The 25,830-nt window shown below is 27.3% G+C and overlaps 4 protein-coding genes across 6 annotated transcripts; 2 read left to right on the plus strand and 2 right to left on the minus strand.

The window, feature by feature from the left end:
• Positions 1 to 1,130: 1,130 nt before the first annotated feature.
• Positions 1,131 to 4,255, minus strand: LOC109594887 (elongation factor 1-delta). Of its 2 annotated transcripts, XM_020010144.2 has the most exons (6): positions 4,107 to 4,255; positions 3,883 to 3,974; positions 3,713 to 3,787; positions 1,835 to 1,904; positions 1,539 to 1,775; positions 1,131 to 1,485 (listed from the first exon to the last, which is right to left on the minus strand). In XM_020010144.2, the coding sequence occupies exons 2-6, from the start codon at positions 3,967 to 3,969 to the stop codon at positions 1,205 to 1,207; spliced, it is 750 nt and encodes a 249-aa protein (XP_019865703.1). In that variant the 5' UTR covers positions 3,970 to 3,974; positions 4,107 to 4,255; the 3' UTR covers positions 1,131 to 1,204. The 2 variants fall into 2 exon arrangements, with proteins under 2 accessions (XP_019865703.1, XP_019865704.1); XM_020010145.2 differs by lacking the exon at positions 3,713 to 3,787.
• Positions 4,256 to 5,549: 1,294 nt separating this feature from the next.
• Positions 5,550 to 9,655, minus strand: LOC109594899 (keratin, type I cytoskeletal 9-like). Its single transcript, XM_049961689.1, has 5 exons — positions 9,501 to 9,655; positions 9,310 to 9,429; positions 9,093 to 9,254; positions 5,828 to 6,082; positions 5,550 to 5,764 (listed from the first exon to the last, which is right to left on the minus strand). Exons 1-5 carry the CDS (start codon positions 9,559 to 9,561, stop codon positions 5,598 to 5,600), a joined length of 765 nt encoding a protein of 254 aa, XP_049817646.1. The 5' UTR covers positions 9,562 to 9,655; the 3' UTR covers positions 5,550 to 5,597.
• Positions 9,656 to 12,065: 2,410 nt separating this feature from the next.
• On the plus strand, positions 12,066 to 25,395 carry LOC109594898 (acanthoscurrin-1). 2 transcript variants are annotated; one of them, XM_049961977.1, is made up of 4 exons: positions 12,066 to 12,168; positions 19,143 to 19,843; positions 25,162 to 25,270; positions 25,337 to 25,395. In XM_049961977.1, the coding sequence occupies exons 2-3, from the start codon at positions 19,563 to 19,565 to the stop codon at positions 25,265 to 25,267; spliced, it is 387 nt and encodes a 128-aa protein (XP_049817934.1). In that variant the 5' UTR covers positions 12,066 to 12,168; positions 19,143 to 19,562; the 3' UTR covers positions 25,268 to 25,270; positions 25,337 to 25,395. The 2 variants fall into 2 exon arrangements, with proteins under 2 accessions (XP_049817934.1, XP_019865718.1); XM_020010159.2 differs by having other exon boundaries at positions 12,067 to 12,168; positions 25,162 to 25,274.
• On the plus strand, positions 17,050 to 19,234 carry LOC126264312 (aspartate and glycine-rich protein-like). Its single transcript, XM_049961690.1, has 3 exons — positions 17,050 to 17,058; positions 17,135 to 17,399; positions 19,143 to 19,234. The coding sequence occupies exons 1-3, from the start codon at positions 17,050 to 17,052 to the stop codon at positions 19,232 to 19,234; spliced, it is 366 nt and encodes a 121-aa protein (XP_049817647.1).
• Positions 25,396 to 25,830: the final 435 nt, after the last annotated feature.

Below are 25,830 nucleotides of genomic sequence, written 5' to 3' on the forward strand. Positions count from 1 at the left end.
AAGATATTTCATAAATGGAATTAATTCAAAATTCATCTAGGAAGTAAATAAATATTTATATATCTAGTCACACTATTTACTCTAAAAAATGTAAGATAAAATCATATTTTAGATATTAATATTAAAAATATAAAATATATAAATGAATTATAATTTCAGAAGTAAAAATTTATACTTAGAGGGATTTGCGTTATTTTATTGAATTCAACGGAAAAAAGGAACAATACATTCTATAGAAAAGGGAAGTAATAATTAACAACTCCTTTTATGGACAGACAATTGAAAGAATTAGTAAACGAAATTCTTTCTTGTCTTCTAGACAAATAAAAATGAATTTATTGAGTCATACAATATCAGTATGTTTGAAGAGACAATCAGACATCGATTGAATGAACAAAACTTGTATTTCAGTAAAGAAACTATTGGTATAAAAAAAAGAATATTTAAACAAGACTAAAGTTTGTATAAAAATATATTAATTATCCTCCCGAATTTTGGCAAGAGTACTTTGGAGTGGATCCAAGTTCATTAGAATAGGATCAGATGGTAAACAATACGTTCGTCGTCCCCCAAGTGAAATTTTGAATCACACATTATGGTTTGGCGTTTTTGGGCATGATATGGACCATTCTAAGTATAGAAACATCTTGAAATATATTGTAGAACCATTTGCTAATGACAATTTACTAGTTACATGAATTTTTATACATGATAATGATCCGAATCATGCGTCTAAAGTTCAAAATTGGTTAAAATATAATCAATGTAAAATGAATTTATCTTCTTAAATATGTCTCACATAGGCAGTTAGTACCATCAAAGCATACCCAACAACAACAGTTTTGTATGTGGCGCATGTATTTTGTTTAAGATTTAATTTAAGTAGAAATTATTTTGATTTACGTACATATATGGCGTAATTATTGGAAATATTTTGTTTTCTTTGATGCTGCAAAAGACTAAGCACGGTTTTGCCTTTCCTAATCCAGATCTCCGTGAGTCTGGTGAAAGTCAATGTCAATAAAATAAATTTCAATAAAATAATCATACTGTTACAATAATTGTTTTTATTGCATAATTGCGTTAAACGGTTTATTATATTACGAAACAGTTCAATAATAAAACCAAAGTGGAAGTAAAAATAATGTGTATATTGAATCAATTAAAAAGACAATTAATAAACAAAAAGGAAATGGTTAAGAGTTTAAATCTTATTAAACGCCGCAATATCGACACTCTGTACATAATCTTCATTGGCTTCAATTTGTTCTTGCAACCAATCGATGGAGACTTTGTCGTCTTCGACGACACAAGAAATCTGAAGCTTGTGGATACCATAAGCCAATGGCACCAATTTGGAGGCACCCCACAAAAGACCCTCGTGTTCGATCTTCTTAACGTTCTCTTCCATTGCTTTCATGTCAGTTTCATCATCCCAAGGTTTCACGTCGAAGATTACGTTGGACTTGGCGATCAAGGCTGGCTCTGGAATTTAATGTTATGAATAATTCGGAATTAATTCCTAAACAACGTGTTACTTTTGGCTTTTTTGGCGGCGTACGCAGCGAGACGTTCTTCCCTCAGTTTGGCGGCGGCGTCGTTCTCGCCTTCGGAGTCCGAGCCAAAGAGGTCGACATCATCATCGTCGTCTTCTTCTTTGGCCTCCGGTTTTTCGATTTTGATGGCTTTGGTGGGGGCAGGTTGAGGAAGACCTTTCTCCAGTTGGCCCACCTTGTTTTCTAATAACGAGAGTTTTTCCAAAATTTGACTGATTACTGAAATAAAATCGTTTCGTTAGTTTAGTTTAGGTTGAAGTCTGAAGGGGCTGCGTCACCTTTTTCGTATTCTACGACTTTCTTTTCTAGGAACTTCACTGCTCCAAGATCAATGTTGCTTTCAGGTCCCTAGAAAATTGTGTTTTAATTAAATTGTAATTATGTTAGCATGATTATATTAGTATTTTTTAGTTTTGTAATGAGATAATGTGTCTTTTTATCTTTAATTTTTTTACAGTGGTGGAAGAGATTTAGGAAGAGTAGTTCAGCTTTATGTAGTGACTGAAGGCAATGTGAAATCGATGCAAGCCAGAACATCCACGAAAAACCACTCCCAAGATAGACACAATTATAAAAAGGCTCTCCCTCAAAGATCCTCGCAAAAGATCAAGACAAATCATGGAGAAATATTCGACACAATTTAATCTAGATGTTAGTAGTGGCTATCAAAGGAAACAGAGCGTTCAGCCTGGCATTTACAAAATACCACTTGTCATGGAACACTGTCCTTTGGAGTGACGAAAGTAAAATTAATTTGTATGGGTTGGATAGTAGAACATTTATGAGGTGGCCAGTGAGGCAACAATACCATTTCAAATATCAAGCCTACAATTGAACATGTTAGTGGAAGTTTTATGGTTTGACGATTCTTTTCTCGATTCAAAGTTGGGCCCTTGATTCAAGTGGAGGTTAAAATGGATTGTTTTTAATACAGGGACATACTGGAAAACATCATGTTTCTATCTGCTGAGGAAGATATACAACTTGGTTGAATATATCAACAAGACAACGATCCCAAATACACGTCTAAATAGTGTTTTTTAATGAAAAACTTAACTGTGCTTGAATTGTCGTCTCAGTACCTCGATCTAAATTCTACTGAGCACATCTGGGAAGTATTAACCGTCGTATTCGAATAAAGAACATCAAAAGCAAACAAGAATTTCTTCAAACCATACAGGAGCAATTGAAACAAATTCCTGTTGGCACATTGTAGAGACTGATAAATTCTATTGCTAAAAGATACAAATAAGGATAATTGATTAATGGACTGACCTTGCAGTAAATTAGATCTGTTCACATTTGCAGCAGATAATAGAAAATATTAAATAACATTTGTAACAAATAAATAAATATTCCATACCTCTTTCCACCACTGTATTTTATTGCACCCCTTTTTATCATGTTAATAATACAAATACAAAATGATTCACCTAAATTTAATCATTATTATTGGTAAATAACGTTTAATACTTCTCTGATTGAAGGTAATTATTTATAATTTACAAGAAAAAAAAAAATATAAATTTTACCATATTAGAATTAATTTTCTTTAAATGCCCAAAATGCACACTAAACATATTATATTTAAATTAAAAGATTCACTTTTTAATTTCTAAAATAAAATGATAAGTTGACTATTTTTAAACTTATTTTGTTGTTAGGAAATAATTGATAAATAACAGTAAACATGACTTTTATAGCTCATTTTAGATTTCGTTCCAAGTTTTTTTTGCATACCCAAAAATAAAATGATAAAAACTGTTAATTTGAAAACAAATTTTAGTATTAAAAAATCCAATTTATAAAGCATTAATGGTGCTTTTTAGTATTAAATAAAAGCATTGCTGAGCTTAAAAATTCAATTTCCATCCTCTGGCTACTAAGGAAGAATTCAGCAGTTTAAACACAAACGGTAACATATATTTACACAATAAATTGACTAGAATTTCTTCAGTCTACAACTTATGAAATGTGAAAAAATTCTATACAATGTATGGTATTCCACAATGACAACTACACTACACCTATACGAACTGACCACGTATGAAAACCCCATACAAGCAACTAAACTAAAATGTGAATGATTTAATGGCAAACTTGTATGGGTGAACCTCCTTTATGTGTTAGCATGCATAGGGATGTAAGATACTCACTGCACAAGTATCCCTTCTTTCAATTAACCGTTGACGTGTTTTTGCAACTTCATTAGCCAAAGGAGTTAAGGAGGCCTACACCATAGAAAACACATGATGTATCGACTTATAATATGGCATATGTTAATAAAAGTGTTATTGCAAATTTTTTATTGAAACTTATTGAATACCTTGGCCAAGCCTTCATAGTATCTTGTTTCGGCATCGTCGTAGATTGGCTTGCTGATCCATACGTCTTTTGTGGTCAAGTTCTTCATTTTGGCTAAAAAAAAAAAATGTAAAGGTTAAGTAAGTGTAAAATCGGTTTTACCGCAAATTATGTAATTACGGTTCGACTAATAAACTAAACAAGATGAATAAACGGAATGTAAGTTTGTGTAAGAAATTCTCTTACGTTTTCACTGTGAATTTTGTTTAAATCGGAAAGAACGTCTGCTGTCGTGGAGTTTGACAGTTTGAAAGGCCGATGTACTTTTTTTTATCGAACACGTGTGTCCAACTGTCTTCTGTAATAAAAAAGGACAGCTTATAAAACAATTTTTTTGGCATGGTTTTATGCCAAATACTTCGAAAGTTTATTCCAGTCTGTTCTGCGTTTCATTTTGTAAATAAAAATTTAAATTTACGACTGAATTGCTAGGCAACCAAGATTACAATATATTTGAAATTTTGATATAATCTTTAAAGCTTGAATTTAAGGATTTGTAATTTATTTTATTAAATTAATATACGTATAACTTAAACAAAAATTTGCATTACACAATAACTCTTTATCACATATTTATCAAAGTTTTGTTACTCGGCAATAGATGTCGCACAAATATTTTCATTATCTTTATCATTTGTTTATCAAAGTTTTGCTACTCAACAATAGATGTCGCACTAATATGTTCATTATCTTTATTACTTGTTTATCAAAGTTTTACTATTCGACAACAGATGTCGCTGTGTCATCACAATTATCTTTAATACCTATTTTTGAAATTTTGGACAAACTCTTATTTGCCGGATAAAAATATCCTATACGGTGACTAAAAATTATTTAATAATATTAATATAATATTAAATAATAATTTCTGACGTAGTTATTTTCACATCACATTGCAATGTAAATATCAAGTTGAATAAGTAAACTAATTATGAACCATAGTTGAAGTAAATGTATGTAAATGATTGAGAATTATTTAAAAAAAAATTATCTAATTAAATGTATTTAGTTAATTTATACTAACATAAAAAGTCTTCTCTTTGTAGGGATTGATTTAAATTTGAAAGATTTTTTAATATTTAAAGTATTTGTGAAATATTTAATTTCTAAAAAAAATCATGTGTTTCTGTCTGTTCCCTTTTGTCAATTAAGTCAATAATAAATTAACAGTCTTTCACAAATAAATCTTCAAATAGTACAGTCAAGATCTATAAAAATATTTAATAATTATTTAATAATGTCAATTATATAATTCTTATTTCCTAATATCTATTGACTGTACTTTTTATTTAATATTTTCATTATCTTTATCATTTGGTTATCAAAGTTCTATTATTCGACAACAGATGTCGCTACTGGTATCTATATTATCTTTAACACGTATTAATGAAATTTTCGGAGAAACTCTTTTACTTGACAATATAAAAAGTATCGTAAATGTTGACTAAATATACAAGTTGCGGTTTTGTCACCGTTTATCAAAATTTACATATAAAAAATTAATTAAAAATATTTACCTATTATTAAATAATATTGACTCACATATAATTGAGTAACTGAGAATTATTTTGGGAAAATTAGATGATTAAGTCAAAACACATAACTCTGATAGTGTCAGTAACACTACTGTTAGAAAAATATCAAAATTTATTAGTTAAAAAACGTAACAAAAATAATTTAAGATTGTGCTGCGCTCTCAGCATTGGCATGGGCGGCGTTTCCACCTCCAAAGCCGCTGCTTGAGGAGCTCGAACTAGAACTGGAAGCTACACCGGTAAAGCCGTTTCCGGTGAACGACTGCGTCTGACTGTTGGAGTTGGCGGAGGCCTGGCTTCCGGACGCACCTGAAGCAAAACGATACGTACAAAATTTGTTTCGCATAGATTTCAATAACTAACTAAACGTACCAGCTTTGCCCGTGGCAGCTCCGTGTGGTTCGTTGAAGCCGCCGTTGGGTAACGAGGGGAATCCGGATGGGAAGTTGGGGAAGCCGCCGCCGGGGAAGCCGGGGTTTTGGAAGCTGCCGGCTTCGGCGTTGGAGCTGGCGGCCGCCTGGGATCCGCCACCGTGGTGGTGGTGTCTTGGATCGGCCGCTCTGGCTATTCTGGTCAATTGGGACAGTGGCACGAAGATTTCGCCTTCCAAGGATAAGTCTGGGATGTCTGTAAAACATTTGTTGGACGTTAGGAAAATATTGCTTGGCGTGGAGCGTTGGCCAACTGAATTTTCAACGCTCAAAATTGATTGACAATTCTTGTGGTTGTGCTAAGTTGCTAGATATAAATTGTTAACAAAGGCTTCAACATAATTAATTTAATTATAGTTTGTAATTTTATTATAGCCAAAAATAATGATAATAACCGTTCGTTGCAATAAATACAGGGAAAACTAATAAATATTTTTATTGAACATGATGTGAGATGTGAAAATATATGCAGATAAAATTGTATAATTACTTACACTCATAAACAACTGCTGCATTAACACAGGCGATCACAGCAAGGGAGATGAGAACGAACTTCATGATGATTTTTTGCATTAAACACACTAATTGTCTATACTGTTCAGTAATCGGTTTTAGTATTTATATGTGGATATAGACAAATTGACTCCCCACTCCGTATTTACTCAAATAAAACTTTGGGAACTACCTAATATCAATGACTGAAACTTGTTTAAAATTTATGCAAATAAAAATTAATCGAAATCATCGATGGGATAATGTTTGTTTAAAAAATACGGGATATTCCGAAATAGGTAAAAACAACCATGTATTAATTAATGTCGTCAAATCTATTTTATTTTCTTGGTGAGCCGTGAAAACTTTTGTTTTCGACATGATTTGTTTTCATTATATTTTTGTACGTTTTATATAACAGTAAAAATAGTTTGTTTATATATCTGTAGGAAATTTCTATAAATATTGCTCTTATATTTTTATTTGCAATAAATTAAATGAAAACAATAGGAAAGTATTTACCTTTCTTTTATATATAGTAGTGATCATTATTACAGTAATTTTATAAAATGTTAAATATTTCAGCCATTTTTTTTTTAATGTGAGTTGTTACAACAATATTAATTTATTGTTGAACTGGACATAAATATATAACATCTTTAATTTTGAAAAAATTTTTAATGATTAAATTTGTGTTATTTAATTTAACATTAACACTTTGTAAAATATTCTTTTTTTTTATAATTTTGTCTCATCTTCAAATATACGACAAGTCTATGTTCATTTAAGCTTCTTGAATTGCTGTGATAAGCTCTTTTAAATTTGTGAAATTTTTATGTCGAATTTGTTTATAAACGTTTTCCCCCATGTTTTCTATAGGGTTGATGTCTGAAGATTGGAATGGTAATGATCGATGCTTTGATCTTTTAACCACTGTTACAATTTTATATTTGTTTGGCATCGTTTTCATGTTGAAACACATTAAGAGCATCATTTCTTCAATATGTGGAAGCAAATTGTTGTTTAATCTATCCCTGTTTATAAATTAGTCTAAGGGGGCCTCCACCAGAAGAATTAATGCATTTCCATAGCATAATTGAACCGCCACTATGTTTTGCTGTGGGCATAACAAACTTTTTTTGTAATTTTGACCCTGAAGGATGTTTAACATAGAACCATCATTTTTTATAAATTTAATTTAGACTCATCACCAACTTCACTGACCTGTGGTCCAGTGAATGTGATCCTAGACAACTCAAAGTGTAGCTTTCACATTTTTGGTAGAAACCAAACAAATTTTTTCGTAGCTACCACTTGGCCAGTTTCTCTAAATTTTTTAATATTACAGGAAACGATTGACTTATTTACTTATAAACTCTTAAACAATGATTAAATAATTATAATAAGCAAAATATCGCTAGTAAATAATGGATTTAAATTCACAGAGAGCAATGTAAAACCATAAAGTAAAAAGTTGTTATAATTTTGTTCAGTGAGTTGTCAAGTTGTTCAGCTGATATTTTTAATACATGTAAGTTGCTACAATTATGGCCACCACTGCATATTTATATAACAAATCTATAAAAATAGTTGTCAAATTTTATTAATATTTGGTCTGACCGGTTTTGTTAACTGTTATCTGGAAACGGTATCAATACGATATAGGAAGTTAATATTATCTTAAAGTATATGGTTGGGTTACAGTTATTTTCTACCAGATTATTTTGGAAGAAACAAACTAATATCACATTGAAATATAAAATTTTAATAAAATAAGATATAGAATATTAAAATACTACAAAAATATTTTAAATACATATACCATTTTACAAGATTAAAAATTTTTAAGTATGATTTATCAATTTTATATATTGAAAACTCCTTTTCATTGTCGGCTAAAATGGGGAGGGCACTGTCATACATCGAAGATCACGTATTCTTCCCAGTGGGACATCTTCGGGGATCTTGTACAGTTGTGTTTCAAGAAAATGAACATACATTTTTCCACTCAAATTACCAGGAATAAAATTATAGCCTTCCAGTTTATTTCTTTATGTTGCGGTCCAAGCATTTATTTTAAATGATTGTTGGTGGTGTGTGGTTTTTCTTGTTTTAAGAATTCCATCAGCCACATTGTTGTGCATATTAAAACTATTTCTGTTCTGTTGCCTCATCTATGAGAAGTATTTTAACTGTTCTTGGTTTTCCTCTACCTGTAATTTTAGTTCTTAATGTGCCTGTTTCACATAAACGTCACTCAGTGTAAAGAACGGTTTAGTAATTGGGTAAATTTCATGTATGATATATTTCTTGTCGTTTTACATCAGCATTTGCCTAAAATTAATATCAACACAATCAGAATTTGTGTACATTGTTTTAGAGGTAATACAAACACAATTACAATCGAGGTTATTTCATCACATCATACCAAATTGTGTACGGTAGGGAAATCACTTTAAATTTCTACAAACATTATAATTGAAATATCTCGACACACCTGTGTTAATCAAAATTAGTCAGGAGTACATTTTTTCTAAATTATGCAAAGAATATGAAAACCTTAATAGTTTTAAAAGCTATTCAGTGGCGGAAATAGAGAACACCCATAGTCTACCTACGTTTTGATAATCAACACCATAGGGTTCTTAAATTAATCGAAACAAAATTCAGATGTCCTTCATTTATTCGAATAAACCGTTTACAAGTTTAAGCACTGGAGGAACTTTCGGCGGCAGCGCTGGAGGATCCGCCATGGTATCCGCCACCCCTGCTGCTGGCGTTGGAGTTGGAACTGGAGGAGCTGAATCTGACGCCGTGTCCTTCGAAGGACGAGCTCTGCGATCCGGAGTTGGCTACCACATCAGCTCCGGTTGCTCCTAAAAACGTACGATAACTTTAACTGCTTGGACAACTGTCGTTGTCGGAAATTACCTGCGGATCCTCCGGCTTTAGCAAGTGGGGCATTTCTGATAATACGGTATACAATGTGGGCTTCGCCTTTTGGGATTGGGGGGACTGTACTTGGGACACTTCTGACAAGGCGGGAAGGGACTGCAACAATTACAGTGTCAATTATATATTTATTGAAAAAATGTTTATGTTATCTAATATGGGTGACTTACGTTGGTAGACGGCTGCTTCTGCGCAGACGACGATGGCAAGGGCTACAAGAAGAAGTTTCATGGTGGATGTAATGATTTTCTACATTTTTACAGATGTATTCTTAGTTTATATATGATTTACTTTAAAAATAAAATGAAATTGTCCCCTCTTTTTGAAAAACTTGAAATAACAGGAACTTGTTTAGTCTGTATGTTAATTTGTACATCCAGACTGATTATTGCAATACAAAAACAAAGATGACAAATTTCTTACTTATGTTATATAATTTATTTTTGTAGGTAGGGCATTATCTTACAATTAGTGATGAATTAATCAATTATTTGTTTTAAGTTAATTTGTGACAAATTAAATTTGATTAGTTACAGTTTGTTGTTTTTATTGCTATTCAGTGGACATATTGTTTAGTAGATTTTATTACAATAAAATAGTCTGGTTTTAAAAAACCCAAATAAATGAATCACACCAAATTTTTATAAATTATCGACTTCCTCTCTATTATGTCGCGTGGTGAAATAATTTTACTGCTGTTTTCTCATTTTGTTATTTAACTTAACAGGTTTTTTATTTGCTAAAAACAGTCAACAAATTAACTTCCAATGTCCGTTATGCTGTTAAGTCCCGAATCCAGTTCTTTGTATTTGACATTTTATTGATTTCGCCGAAGATACAGATTCTACTTGACATTGAAACGAAAATCCTTGTGTAAAAAACAATTTTACATTTGAATTGTTTTTACGATTTACGAGTTGAAAATCGTAAAATAATCTGACAGCAGAACAATTTACATAACTCGTTGTTTATGGCGTTATTGAGTTTACTTAGGATTTGTAAATGTTGTAAATATTTGATGAACACCATCAATATTTATTTTTATAAAAGTATTATTGTTCATATAACCTTAATTATAAGAATAATTTATATAATATTTGTGTAATTTAATAAATAAAATGGTAGCCAAAAAAAAGAACAAAATTTAAATTTTCTTAAATATTTCATAAAAAGATTTATGGTAAAATTTTTCCAGAAAGTACATATTTCAATATTTTATAAGTTCTTTTGCTTTTTTATCATACACATATGGACATATTAACTCTGATTTAGTTAACCAAAGTTATAATTTATTAAAATATATAGTGGTGGACATTATTATAGCAACCTTTATATATATATATATATATATATATATATATATATATATATATATATATATATATCTTTTATTGAATGTAAACTATTAAAATAATATTAATTTACTATTGTTGTTTTATACTACTGGACATAAATATAGTAACTTTACTTTTAAAGGGAATTTTTAATGATTAAATCTGTCTTATTAACACTTTGTATAATATACTTTTTGTTTTATAATTTTGATCCATTATCGTGGTATAATTTTCCGTATATAGTAACAACTTGCTACAATTTTGTTTACTGAAAAATAAAAATGTACGCAATTTTTTTAAATATAAAAATAGACTGACCAGTTGCATAGTAGACACAACAATAACAGAAAAAAACAATAAATATTACAGGTACTGGCATCCAATTTAAGTTGTACAGCTCATATTTTCAATATATTTCTGTGACCAACCATGCTGCACATTAATTTTATTAAATATTCAATTTAAATATGAGTTATTTTGATTTAGGTATAAAATGAAATACTCTAGTGTAATTATTTTAAATAAATTGTGAAATATTTTGATTCCATTTCATTAGTGGTATCATTTTCTAATTAAATATTAAATAGTAATATGTGTTATTTTTTTGGCCACTACTGTACCTACAGATGCGTTAGGTAATTATTAGAATAAATTTTAAAATAATTTTGTCCTTACAAAATGTTTAAAAATTTGTTTTAAAAGTTAAAATAATGCAGCGGAAAATTTAATTTTTTCGATATATATAAAACGTGACACATAAATTTTTCCTTTTTCTAATATTATCTCAAGTCAATGAATCTTTTTCAAATTTATATTTGTTGGCACGACATTCACCTTTGTGTGTTCAAGGCCAAGTTCCCGTAAATGAGACCGTGTGTAAATAACGTCAACAACATCCTAGAATATTAATAAAATAATGTAAATAGAATTACGTAATGTTTTTCGAATGAAATCTTCTGAAATCTGGTTCAAATTATTCATTGATTTTATCAGTGCCATCTTTTAGCTTTTTTCTATAAGTTAGCTTTTAGCAGTTTCTCTATAATTTAAAGTTACAATTTGTCAACGGGTTTTAATAGATGGCACCACTAGGTAAACATTATAATTAATTTATTATTACAACTTTTACCGAAAATAAAAACGTATCGAACAACTTGAAGAAGACCGAAATTTGCATAAACAGATTAACCTTTATACATTTTTTTTCGCCCAGGATTATATAACAACATTCAGGTTTCCACAATTTGATAAATTAATTAAATGACCAAATAAATGCATAAGAAATGCGGTCGTAATAATAAATAATAGGAACAAATATAATAACGTGTTTATGGACATCAAAGTTAACAGCCAGCTTATGTTTAATCATTGCAATAAATGTTGACTTTTACAACGCTCCTTGAAATGCTGTTAATTAGTTAATATATTTAAGTGTGATTAACTGTTCCTCTTAAATCATTTACTGTGATGAACCTTGCTGTTTATTTTGTGCGTAACTAGTTAGGTAAATATTTATTTTATTATTCTAGCTACCAAAGAAATATTGTGCACGTATATGTTGCGGACGTAATTAACCAAACTCATAAGGACGACTTCTTGTGAACGATTTGCCTTGGAAAGGGGTTTCACAAGGTACAAGGTTTATACTTATTTAGTTCATAATTGGTGTACTTTAATATATTTATCTACCAGAAAGGAAGTAAAGTTTTATCGAAAATTTATTTCATTTTCAATTTTTAAGAAGAAATCTTGATTTTATTATGTAATGTATTATTAATATTTATATGTAAATCAAACACACCAAACAGAACTAGTAATATTTAATGTACAAAGCGAAACATGACAGTAAAATCATGGTATTTCAAGAAGTCAATCATTTTTGATCCCACGTGCACAAGTGTGTCTTGAATAATGTAGAATAATAAATATTAACTAAACATAAAATCAGATATGAATATATTATTTCACTTAAATTTCCTTAAATATTAAGTATAATATTGCAAAACAACTTATGTATGAATAATAAGCTACATCCTGGTAAAATTACTGTATTAGACAGGCATTTAAATATGCTTTCAAATAACTACTAGTTTATATTTAAATCAGATACTTGGATAAACGGGTTGATCCAGGTGGAATCTGATTATGTGTTTTTGTAGACGTGGTTTATAGCAAGAAATTATAATAATTACTAAAGCAGTATTGATCTTGCTTTATAAAATATTTGGTGTCACGTGTTTTATTTCCTCTTTTTTATAATAGTCTTTAATTTTTTTATTTTAAGGGTTGTTTTGTGAGTTAAAGTGTTCACTTCAGTTGTTCTTGTACATATAAGCAATGATTATTTTATTAAATTTTATAAAATTCGACACAATTGGTCCCTCTAATTTTATTCTTTAAAAAATTCTGTCTTTTTTTTTAATGGTCGAAATTATAAAACAAAAAGGAAATTATACAAAGTATACATTAAAAATTCCTCTCAAAATTATGTTCATCTCAATTGAAACAACTATTATGTGAGATTTTATAGAATAGGAATATAGTAATTTTTATAATAATGTATGAAACAACAATAGTAAATTAATATTCTCATTAAATAAAAGAGTTGTGGCTGCATTTCGAGATTATTTAAAAATATCAGCCTGTAATAGCCTTAATGAGCTGCATTTACGAACGAAACGAAAATAACAAGAAACCCGAGCCAACGTAGAGATTTTTTTAAAAAAGAGTTCGAAAATCCCACAAACAGACAAACATGTTGTGCCTCCTCAGAAATGAAAAGAGGTCAGTTTGAGCATCTACTGTAACTTTATGTTTTCCTTTTGTTGGAACCTTTCCCCGATTGTTTGTACAATAATAAATAGGTATATAATAATGGCAAATAAATGTTTCAGTTAGGCGGGTGCATCATTAAAATCGAATTAAAGATTCCGCAATTCTTGAAAAGCCTGCATTAAATTCGACATAATTGATAGGGCAAAGTTTTTCTTCACTAATTACCATTGTACAACTGCACTTCCCGTTGTGTCCTTAAAAAGAATTTCCAACCGGAAGCCGATTTAAGAAAATCACCTTAATTGTACGTCTTTATTTTATTTGAAAACTTAACAATCCCAACAAGTCATAATTAGTAAAATGAATTAAATGGTTGACTTCGTGAAAATAATCTGGTTCTCCAATTAACTTTATAATTATGTTATTGCGTCCAGTTTACTGAAAATGTAAAATAAATTGTTGAAATCGATGATGTTTCCATATTTAAGTAAGTTAAACTAATTAAACTGCATGTGCAATAGAGCATAACAATGTAGTCGGTTATTGCTCGTTATATCGGAGATAACGTATTCTACATCTCGGAGTTAGTTTATAATTTCATAATAAAGTTGAAAACATCGATATTCGTAATACGATGTAAACACCAGTTTAACACAGACTAAACATAGATTTTGAAGCTTGAATATTCGATTAAAACTATATACTTTTATTTATTTTAGTTTGAGTGTAATAAAGGTAGCTAGAACATGTCCAATAGGGAAGAAAATTTAAATAAATTAGTTTTTTCCATAATGATTCTGGAGGATTCTTCTCTTATTGTCGTTCTATTTTCTATTGCATTCTTTGCACAGATATCCTAGATAGATAAGAAAAAGATATCCTTGATTAATTTTGATTATCAGAAAATTCTTAAAATTTTTTTTAAAAATTTTAAAAATATAAAAATTTAAAAATTTAAAAAATTAAAAAAATAATTTTAAAAAATTTAAAGATTAAAAAAAAAATTAAAAATTTTAGAAATATTAAAAAAACTAAAAGTTGAAAAAAAATTTAAAAAAAAAATTAAAAATTAAAAGTTTAAATATTTTATAGAATTTAAAAAAAATTTTTGAAATTTTAAAAAAATTATAAAATTTTAAAAATTATTTTATAAATTTTAAAAAATTAAAAATAATAATTTAAAAAAAAATTAAAAACTTAAAAAATAATTTCAAAAATTTAAAAATTTTAAAAAAGTTAAAAATTTTAAAAGAATTATAAAATTTAAAAAATTAAAAATTTAAAAAAAAAAATTAAAAATTTTATTTTTCAAAAATTTAAAAATTAGAAAATTTAAAAAAATATAAAAATTTTATTAATATTAATATATCTAAAAATTGAAAAAAAATTTTAAAATTTGAAAAAAAATTTTAAAAATTTAAAAAAATTTTAAAAATAAATTTTAAAAATTTTAACAATAAATAATAAAAATTTAAAAAAATTTAAAAATTTAAAAAGAAAAATTTAAAAATTATAAAAATTTTATTTTTCAAAAATTTGAAATATATTAAAAAAATCTGTAAAATAATATAATATATGAAAATTTAATTGTTGCCATTATCTAAAATTTTCAGGCAAAACATTAAATTTTATTGCATAAATAATGGTCGAATATGACTAATTATATTCAATCCGTAGTGTAAATTAACATTCGTCCTTGTCCAGAGTTTAAATTAAAAACATTTAAATATAAATTAAAAGTATGTAGTCATTCCGTCTTTTATGTTCAATAAGAAATGATTTATTATTTGTCCTTTTCGTCTGGTTAATAGCGAAATTGTGTAATGCTTGAAAAACTAAACGATTGTCATTAAAAACCGAAACCACAAAACAGTAAACAATAAAAAACCATATTAATTGCGATATGTGCTTGGTTAAACATCACTTGAAATTCACTTTATGTGAGAGCGACAATTTAAACTATGGTACTTCTCGTATTAAATCGCCTGAAAATTTTAATTAGTTTAAGGGTAAACTGTTGTTTGATATTGAATTGAAAAGGTTAATAACCAATGTTATTTACGATTTTAATAATTAACCAACTTCCGGGTTCTAAAAATATATTAAAAACACTATGAAAAATAGTCCAGGGTCGCCCAACTAATGATTCTCTCAAGATTTTGTCAAGGTGGCACCATATGATACGTTTCAGTTTGGGTATTAATTAATAATTTGTTTATCCTTTTATATAAAAATCACGAGCCTTGTAAAAGTTATGTAGTCCATCAGATTTTTATAGAAGGCAGTAAATTTATAGACGCTGACGAATGTTAGCTGTGTATTTAAAAAATTGTCAGGAAAACCCGAAACATAAAGCACACAATAATGATTAAGCTTTGCATATGCTAATTTATAATTAATATTAGGTACGCCTATAAAAAAATTTGCACAGGTGTTTATGTTAATTGCTGGTCGGTGCGTCTTCATTCAGACATTTTTCTTGAATTATACATATTTATGTGTTATGGCTAATCTATAACACACAAAAAAATAATTAGGCAATTTTATTGTATAATTAGCACATGAACCTTAACAGTGAGTAAACATTTTTTTGGTAACCACTTTTAACTTTAACATTTGATATGTTAGGAAGATGACCGTGAAGATGCAAAACAGAATTTTGATGAGTAATTTTATCAGTACAAGATTTTCTGATTAAAATTTAATTCACTAATTAATTTATTATTATAATTAAGTAAACAATATGTTGCAAAAACTAATTAAAAAAAGAAAATACTTCATACGTTAACAAAAATTGTGGAAATTGAATTTTTTATTTAAATTATAATAATTGTAAATACATTAAAATTTATTAAATTCTAAAAAAATATGGAAGTTTAGAATCTTAATAAAGACCCATGTTCTAATAAACTTTTTTGAATATGATTAAATTTTAACCTTATTGCACAAATTTTATTTTATATAAGTGTAATAAAATAAAACACAATCAGTGTAAATATTTACACTGATTGTGTTTTATTTACTTAATGAGTGAAATGTGAAAATGATTAAAATAAGATTTAATAAAATTGTTTTATATTGTACATGATTTGAAAATGATTAGATCAGTTATTTAAATGTGAGAAGTTAAAAAATTTAAAAATTATAAATATGCTTTTAACATATAGTAATGGTAATGGTACTAGTACTAGATAATGATGCCAAAAACATTTAATAAATTTTTTGACAAACTAATATAATAATAATTAATAGTAATGATAATGGTACTGAATTAATGGTAATTGAAATGGTAATGTCACTATTACCAACAATAGAGATAATGAATGTTTTTAATAAACAATTTATGTTTTTTAAATAATTTGTATTCATAATAGTTATAGTAGCGGTACTGGTTATGATTATAGATAATGGTAATGGTAATAGTATGGTCATGGTAATGGTAAGGGTAATGGTAATGGTAAGGGTAATGGTAAGGGTAATGGTAAGGGTAATGGTAAAGGGAATGGTAAAGAGAATGGTAATGGTAATGGTAATGGTAATGGTAATGGTTCTGTTAATGGTAATGGTAATGGTAGTGGTAATGGTAGTGGTAGTGGTAATGGTAGTAGTAATGGTAGTGGTAATAGTAATGGTAATGGTAATGGTAATAGTAATGGTAATGGTAATGGTTGTAACAATGGTAGTGGTAATGGTAGTGTTGTGGTAGTGGTAATGGTAGTGGTAGTGGTAATGGTAGTGGCAATGGTAGTGGTAATGGTAGTGTTAATGGTAGTGGTAATGGTAGTGGTAATGGTAGTGATAATGGTAGTGTTAATGGTAGTGGTAATGGTAGTGTTAATGGTAATAGTAACGGTACTGGTAATGGTAGTGGTAATAGTAATGGTAGTGGTAATGGTAGTGGTAATGATAGTGGTAATGGTAGTGGTAATGATAGTGGTAATGGTAGTGGTAATGGTAATGGTAATGATAATGGTAATGGTAATGGTAGTGGTAATGGTAATGGTAGTGGTAATGGTAACGGTAATGGTAGTGACAATGGCAGTGGTAATGGTAATTATAATGGTAATATTAGTAACAATAGAAATAGATATTAGTAATAGTGATAGTTGTAGTGATAATGATATCAAATATTTTTAATAAATTATAGTATGTCAATAGTAATGTTTGTGGTAATGGTAACAGTAATGATAAATATTAATGGTAATGTTACCAGAACTAGTGACAGATATTGGTAATTATAATGATGATGGTAGTGAATGTTTTTAATAAATTTCTTGACAAACAATATAATTTTTTTTATAATACTTAAAAATGATAATGATCATCGAAAGTTTTTAATGGATTTCATGACAAACTAAAACATACTAATAGTAATAATAACAGCAATAGTAATAGTAATGGTATAGGTACTAGTAATAGAATATAGTGATAGTTAATGTTTTAAATAAATTTTGTGACAAACTAATACGATTTTTAATATTTTTTATTAGTAATACTTATAGAAATAGTAAAAGTAATAATAATAGTAATCATAAAGGTAAATATAATGGTAATGTTACCAGTATTAGTGTCAGAGACATTGATGAATACAATTATAGTGTAAGTGATAATGATATAATGATAATATTTTTAATAAACACACTAAAACATTAGTTATGTTGGTAATGTTACCAAAACTAGTCGCAAAGTATAATGATAATGGTAATGATGGTGATGGTGAATGTTTTTAATAAATTTCGTGACAAATTAATAAATTTATTTAAATAATACTTAATAATGGTAATGGTCATGTTAGCAGTACTAGTAATAGTGGTAGTTAGAGTAATCATAGTAAAGGTAGTGTTGATAATGGTAACGGTAATGGCAATGTTACCAGTACTAACAACAATGATGTTGGATGTTTCTAAATTTCATGTCACACTAATACATTAGTTAAGGTAATGGATAATAAATAAATAAATATAAAGGTAATGGTACCAAAAGTAGTGATAGATGGTAGATGGTAGAGATATTGATGACATTTTATGATTACCTAAAACATTTTTTAATAATTACCAATAGTAATGGTTGATTAATGGAAATTGAGACAGTGATAATGGCAGTGATGGTGATCAGTAATTTTAATAAATAATTATATCGTTATTTACAACAAAACGTATATTAAAAATAAAAGCAAATAAATAAAAAATAAATTGAACTGTTGTATTTATGGCAAACAAACAATATTAATCTTGAAAAAAATATAAAATGTTTAGAGTCAAAATTAAATAAAATATATATATATGTATTTAATTATATACTTAATAATAATAAATATAAATTCAGGCCAAAAAAAAAAAAAAAAACATTAAAACAACAAATTAAATAACAATTATTCTTTTGTACTACAGATAATTTACGTAATAGTTTTTAATTTAACAATTAAATTCTTACGTAATAGTATAAAAAACGAAAATTAATAAATAAAATATTCCTATCCGTTACTCTTATCCTAAACACTCTAAAAATACTTCAAGATTTTTTATATAAAACTACTGCTTTATTTAAAATAATTGCTGCTATGCAGGAATTGGTATTTATGACAGGATTTATTTTTTTTTCAAAGGAAGAAATTGACCTAGTTTTTAAAAACAGGACAATTACTTTTTTCAGTTCGTTGGATGATTTATGTTTATTTTATTTTTAAATTTAAAAATTTTGCAGATTTGCAATGTCATTGCTGGATGATGCCCATAAGGAAATCCCACAAGTCGCTTCGTCTAACAATTAAAGTCAACAAAACGAATTTACTTTAAACACCACGCTGGAGACGTCTGGTTTTCGAATAGGTTTTATGGAATTTGTAGTTTGATAACTTGCAGTCGCACAATATGAAAGACGTATCGATCAGACATCCGTGCAATGACCTATCCGTATTGCCGCGGCATCGGCCACACGGATCTCGATGAAATGATTTTTCTAAAAAAATTCTTATGTTAATCGTGGCGACCTTGTCCGAAAATTTATCACCTTCGTGGTGCAAAAGCCAGACTGGAAACAGCCGTTCCTCCATAATTGTGCACATATATATATAGTCGTGCGTGTGCGAGGACCAATTCAGTCGTTCGTCAAAATTTGCCGAAAATGAAACTGTCCACCCTGTTGGTACTCGCCTGTGCGGTGATCGCGGCCAGCGCGGCCACCTACCACGTCTATCCGGAGGAGGAAGCCGTGCACGTCAGGACGAAACGTTCGCCGATCCTGGGCAAGGCTCTGTTGGGAGCCGGTATCCTGGGTGCCGGAGCTTTGGGCGCCGGAGCCATCGGCGCCGGTGTATTGGGAGCCGGTGTTTTGGGTGCCGGAGTTTTGGGTGCCGGTATCGCTAAGGGTGCCGTTATTGGAGGAATCGCCGGACGTGCCATTGGGTATGTAAATTGTCATATATTTTATTTTTCTTTTCGTATTCTATGTTGCACAAAGGAACATTAAGAAATGATTGGTGTTTCTTAAGGAGGAGACTATAAATCCATTTAATAATTAACAAATATTGATAAAATAAACTGGTGGTATAATCACGGATATTTATAAAAATTTATTCATATGTTAGGAAGAAATATTAAAATTAATGTAAATTAGGCAGTTTTATGAATCTATAATAATTATATAACTGTGAAGTGTAAAGAAGTGTCCTATAGATATTTAAACTTAATATAATATATAATAATAATAAATAATTTTATGAAATATAAAGAACAAACAGTAATTATTGTAGTTAAATAAATAATTTAATACAATAATGATCATTATACCTACACAAATATCAAAAACAAGGTGTCAGATAATTTAAAAATATATATTAAAATTACTATAAATTATGCAATTTATTGATAATTTATAGAAAATAAATGTCCTACAGATATTTAAACTTAATATAATATATAATAATTATATAATTATATGAAATATAAAGAAGAACAAACAGTAATTATTGTAGTAAAATAAATAAATTAGTATAAATTAGTATAATAATGATAGGTATAAAAAACATATAGAAAAGTAAGGATAAAATATAAATATTAAAAAAAGAGTTTAAGATTTATGAATCAATAAATTATTTTCTATTTTAATATAAAATTACTAGAAAAATATTATGTTGATTATTTGGTTTTAATTAATAAAATAGTTATCACAATATTTACAGAAGTTTTTTTTACATTAAAAAGTAACAATTTTGACATCAATTTAGTAATTTGTATAAAGGTATCAGACAATGTAAAAATATGTATTAAAATTATTGTAAATTAAGCAGTTCATTGATAATTTATAGGAAAAAAATGTCCTATAGAAATTTAAACTTATAATAATTATATAGTCATATGAAATATAAAGAGGAACAAACGATATTATTGTTGTAAAATAAATAAATTATTACAATAATGATCATTATACCCACACAGGTATAAAAACATGTAGAAAAGTAAGGATAAAATATAAATATTAAAACAAATATTTAAGCAAGAGTTTAACTTTTAGGAATCAATCATTTTTTTATTTAAAAAAAAAATTATTAATTATTAAATTAAATAATAAAACAGTTATCACACTATTTATTGAAGTTTTTTTACATTAAAAAGTAACAATTTAGGCATCGTTTTAGTAATTTTCACAAAAGTCTCAGACAATTTAAAAATATATATTAAAATTATTATAAATTAGGCAACTTATTGATAATTTATAGGAAATAAATGTCCTGATATTTAAACTAATAATAATTATATAATTATATGAAATATAAAAAAGAACAAATAATAATTATTGTAGTAAAATAAATAAATTAATATATTAATGTTCATTATATCTACATAGGTATAAAAAACTTACAGAAAAGTAAAGATAAAATTTAAATATTAAAACAAATATTAAAAAAGGAGTTTAACTTTTAGGAATCAATAAATTATTCTTTACTGAAATATAAAATTAGTAAAAAAAATTTTATGATGATTATTTCATTTTAATTAATAAAACAGTTGAAGTTTTTTATATTAAAAAGTAACAATTTGGCATCAATTTAGTAATTATCACAAAAGTCTCAGACAATGTAAAAATATATATTAAAATTAGTGTAAATTAGGCAGTTGATTGATAATTATAGGAAATAAATGTCCTATAGATATTTAAACTGTTATTTTATTTTTATTTTTTAATAAAAATTAGTTGAAAAAATAATATGATGATTATTAATTATTATTTTAGTTAATAATAAAGTTTTTAAACTATTTACTGGAGTTTTTTCATTAAAAAGTAACACAAATAATATTTATTTATATAAATATAAAGATGAGTAAATAATAATAATAAAAAATATTATAAAATAAATAAATTGTTCTAATAATAATAATTATATCTATGAGTATAAAAATATATATTGAAAATTATATAAAAAAAATTATAAAAAAATGATATGTAAGAATAAAATATAACAATTAATGCAAATATTAAAAAGGATAATTTAATATAGTATTAATGGAAACAATATAATAATGACACTAAATAGGTGTTATTAATTTAGTTTTTTCTTATTTTAATATACTTCTATTGTTAATTATAAAAGTAAAGAAATTTTACTTACAAAAATAGAAAATATGTGCAAAAAAGATTAAATTTCTTATTTTTTAATGTGATATAATAAATTATGGTGAACTTAAAATATAATTTGTAATTCCAAAAAATTATATAATATTTAAGGAATTTTAAGTTATTTTAATTAATTAATGGAATATATAATAAATACAAGACACAATAAAAAATTGGCAATCTAATAAATTATAATATTCATAATTTATTCAATAATAATAACAAAAAATATACAATAGAAAATTTTAATTTATCTTGGCTTACAACGAAAAGATGAATCTGTGAAATAAAGGCATTGTTAAGGAAGGCCTACATTTTAATATGAATATGTTTAGTATATCCGAAAATAGAAAATTGAATTTTCCATTTCCTTAATGCGATAAAAATGATAAAAGTAAGATACAATAAAAAAATTTAATACCCTTTCCGTAATTTTCCAAGGAGCTTAGCTTTAAATACATGGAGGTGCAAACGCTCGTACAAAGGAAAAATCTTTAATAACTTTTCCTTTTAAACAAAGTTTAAACTTTAAATTTCTTCATAATTCGATTCTAAAATTAAAACAATCCATGCTGTTGCGTTGCCTCTAGTAAGGTTTTTGACCTACGCCGTCTGATCTAAATCATTGAGGAATTGTTCGCAGCTGGTTAATTAATACTGCAAATACGCTAATCATCTTACTATTTTCCGCAGCAAATAGACAAGAGGTAGTAATTAAATTCCTTTGTTTATTGATTGCAAGAGCATATCACCTTTAAATAAACAAGTATTATGTTGTATTGTATTTATCGAACAAAGCGATACCTGGAAGTTTTCATTTTAAAGGCTTGAAAGTAACAAGCTCGAACAAACAGGTGCTGAAGTTAAATTATTCTGTTCATAACAGACTGAAATATTTCTAAGGGAATTCGCTTAAGTTCCGTATAGAATATGCAAGTTTGTCTTGATACGGTCTACATTTCCGTGTTTTTTATTGAACAACCAGTTATTCTTATCTTATTTACATTCAATATTCTTATTTTTTAACTTCTTGATACGTTTAATAAGATAATTAATTTTGTTCCCATAAATTCCTTCACTAATTTAATGTGAGAATATAACTAATGATGGGAAGACGACATTTTCGCAAATCCAAAGATAAATTACCATATTTATAACACATAATAATGTTGAATAAATGTTTGATAGTTCAAGGCTTAAAAGTCGATGTTCCTGTTTTTGCACTAAAAAAAACTAAAACTCTTGGAGGTACCAAAGCTTCAACAAATGTTGAAGCCAAATTGTTAAGATAACAGATAACAGATCACATATTTCTATGAAAAGTCATTCGAGTTATGTAAGTTTGTCTTGAAGAAGTTCTTTTGACAACCAGTTTTTCGAAATAATATTCTTATAATTAATTAGTGAATTTCAGTATCAGTTCTTTAAAATGTACACCACATAATTAATTCTTATTATTTTTTAACTTTATAATGTATTTAATAAAATAATTGATTTTATTACCATCAATTCTTTCATTAATTAAATGTGAGGAGGTAACAAATGTTGGAAACACAATTTCAGGAACCCAAATATTGAACAGTTTTTGTTTAAAATATTCTTATAATTGGTTACTGAATTTAAGTATCAGTATTTTAAAATTTACATTACCTAATTAATATTCATCTTATTAATTAATTTTATGACCATCAATTCTTTCATTAATTAAATGTGATGAGATGACTGTTAAATTCATAACAGAATCATACATTTCTTTAAAAAGGCACTTAAGTTTCTTTTGAGAACCAGTTTTTGTTTAAAATATTCTTATAATTGTTTACAGGATTTCAGTATCAGTTCAAACAAACGATGGAAAGACATTTTCATGAATCCAAATACTGAATATTTTTGATAATTTAAGCCTCAAACGTTGATGTCCCTGTTTTTGCACTAAAGAACTGAAACTCTTGAAAGTAACAAGCTTCAAAAACTAGACGTTGAAGTCAAATTGTTAATTTCATAACAGAATCATACATTTCCTTAAAAAGTCACTTGAGTTTCTTTTGAGAACCAGTTTTTGTTTAAACTATTCTTATAATTGGTTACTGAATTTCAGTATCAGTTCTTTAAAATTTACATCACCTAATTAATATTCTTCTTATTTTTTTAACTTTATAGTACATTTAATAATTTAATTAATTTTATTACTATCAATTCTTTCATTAATTAAATGTGAAGAGATGACAAACGATGGAAAGACATTTTCATGAATCCAAATATTGAATATTTTTGATAATTTTAGCCTCAAACATTGATGTCCCTGTTTTTGCACTAAATAACTGAAACTCTTGGTTACTGAATTTCAGTATCAGTTCTTTAAAATTACATTACCTAATTAATATTCATTTTATTTTTTAACTTTATAGTACATTTAATAAGTTAATTAATTTTATTACCATCAATTTTTTCATTAATTAAATATGAGGAGATGACAAACGATGGAAAGACATTTACACGAACCACCCAATACTGAATAAATCTTTGATAGTTTAAGCCTCAAAAGTCGATGTTCTCCTTCCTACAGTAAAACTCTTGAAACTAAGAAGCTTCAATAATTAGGCGTTGATGTCAAATTGTTAAGTTTATGACAGAATCACATATTTACATAAAAAGTCACTTAAGTTACTCTCAGATTATGCAAGTTTGTTAGGAAGTTTGTTCTGTCTTTTGACAACTAGTTCTTGTTAAAAATATTCCCATAAATTGCTTAGTGAACTTCATGAACATTATAAGTTATCTAATTAATATCCTTCTTATTTCTAGAGCTTAATTTAATAAAAAAAAAGATTTTATCACCATCAATTCTTTCACAAATTAAATGTGAAAACATGACAAACGACGATAAGGCGACATTTTCAGGAATTCGAAGATAATTTACACACATTAATATTGAATAAATTTTTGATGGTTCAAGGCCCAAACATCTGTGTTTCTGTTTTTTTGCACTGAATCGACTTTCTCTCGATCATCTCGTTTTTGTCCAGAAGGTCGGTTTCAAGTGCAATGTCAACGTGTGTCATCAATGTCATTCATGCATTTCATTCATTCATTATAATTTGGTTCGTTGCAGCGGCTACGGAGGCGGCTACGGTGGCGGCTACGGATACGGCGGCGGCTACGGATACGGATATCCTCACCACCACTACCACGTTTACCACTACGACGACTACTATTAAATAGTTAGTGAGTTTTTTGTGATTCCAATCCAACCATGGATTAGTTGTGACTGTTTATTTTTGTTGCAGGTTACAACTGTTGTGGACTTTTGTATTTATTTCTTGTACAAATAAATTAATTTTAAGTTTTTGCTTGTTTTATTTCTTTTGTCACTCCTGAGATGTTATGTTTGTAGTGACAGATTTTTTTGATTGTTGAATCTCTTATATGTATATAATTTATTTTGAGTACAATAGTTATTATGAATATTGAGTTGAGAATTTTAATTGATTTTTTCCTTTAACATTTTTGAATGATTTAATAATTTGATAGCTCATAAATTATTCATAAAAGTACTTTTTACAATTTATGTTTTTTTCAACTAGATTTAGTCAGCAATTTAACTGGTTTTTATGTTTTCTTGACTTTTAAATTTACTTTATGTTTCAGTTTATGGGTAATTTAAATAATATCTACATACAATATTTTTTTAACAAAAATGATTGAATAATATTTGTTGGAAATCTCATAATAAAATTTAAATATTTATATTGTTTTATAGTATATATATATAAATAGGTAT

This window comes from Aethina tumida, chromosome 1, assembly GCF_024364675.1.
Source record: "Aethina tumida isolate Nest 87 chromosome 1, icAetTumi1.1, whole genome shotgun sequence".
NCBI classification, from domain to species: domain Eukaryota; kingdom Metazoa; phylum Arthropoda; class Insecta; order Coleoptera; family Nitidulidae; genus Aethina; species Aethina tumida.